Source organism: Haliaeetus leucocephalus, unplaced genomic scaffold (assembly GCF_000737465.1).
Source record: "Haliaeetus leucocephalus isolate CR32 unplaced genomic scaffold, Haliaeetus_leucocephalus-4.0 Scaffold13, whole genome shotgun sequence".
Lineage (NCBI taxonomy): Eukaryota > Metazoa > Chordata > Aves > Accipitriformes > Accipitridae > Haliaeetus > Haliaeetus leucocephalus.
Window position 1 is genome coordinate 2,324,375 of NW_010972449.1, and position 788 is coordinate 2,325,162.

The 788-nt window shown below is 45.6% G+C and overlaps 1 protein-coding gene across 5 annotated transcripts in view; it reads right to left on the bottom strand.

The window, feature by feature from the left end:
* COQ5 (coenzyme Q5 homolog, methyltransferase (S. cerevisiae)) overlaps nucleotides 1-788 on the bottom strand; it is a 13,513-nt gene that overhangs the window by 8,260 nt on the left and 4,465 nt on the right. For 3 of the 5 annotated variants that reach the window (XR_774816.1, XR_774815.1, XM_010574664.1), the window contains exon 1: nucleotides 485-694. The exons of 1 other annotated variant lie outside the window; for it this stretch is intronic. Coding sequence is in view for 2 of the 4 variants with exons in the window: in XM_010574664.1 (XP_010572966.1) it covers nucleotides 485-566 (82 nt within the window). In the remaining 2 variants the exon portion in view is untranslated. Of the gene's footprint in view, nucleotides 1-484; nucleotides 697-788 lie in introns of those variants that run through there. One more of the 5 variants, XM_010574681.1, reaches the window with a different exon arrangement.

Consider the following 788-nt stretch of genomic DNA (forward strand, 5'->3'; position numbering starts at 1 on the left):
CTGAATCTGTCCTGGTAGAATAGACGTGACAGGGAAAAAAAACCGACACGCCCCGCGCAGCATATTTGAGTAATTCTGCAAATAAATTTCTCTAACCTCTTTGGATTTTTAATTTTGCAGTTTCCTGGCTAAAGTAAAACCTCACGGGGAGTAGGGGGGAGGGTTGGTTTGTAGGTTCTGAAGAACCGAGGGGAGGACTGAAACGTTGCCTGTTAGGAACATGAGTACAGATTAGGCACCTTTTCTGCTGTTATTTTGCAAAAGCTGCCCTGCTTGTCACATTATTTTGAATCATTCAGAAATGGTCAGCTTTGTAGATAAAAAGTTACTTAACCCTTTCTCAGGAAAGATTACATCACACTTAAAAAATCAGACCAGAGACTGCACTGCCCCAGTACGAGTAGCCCTCCCTTGCCAAGATCTTTGCATGTTGGGACATATTAGCGCCATCGTCAGACCCTACCATGATTTTCCTAAACCTTACCTGCAGAATTAAGCAAAACATAAAATGTTGATTTTTTTTTTCCCCCTCTATGTTCTTTGCTGCAGGATGCCTTGCAAAGCATCACATATGTTTCTGGTTTTGTTTGGGGTTATGTTTTGTCTGCTTCAGCTATAGGGAGAGACGATCTTTAGCTACCAGAGAAGCGACCGGGAGAGCCTCTCTCACGCTGTAGTCACAGGCCGCTGTACAGGCGCCAGCAACCAGCCACGCTCAGGCAGCTCTTTCTAAGGAAAGAAAGGGGAAGGCCGAGCAGAGGCTGCACACCGCTTGAAAGCAACCAGCC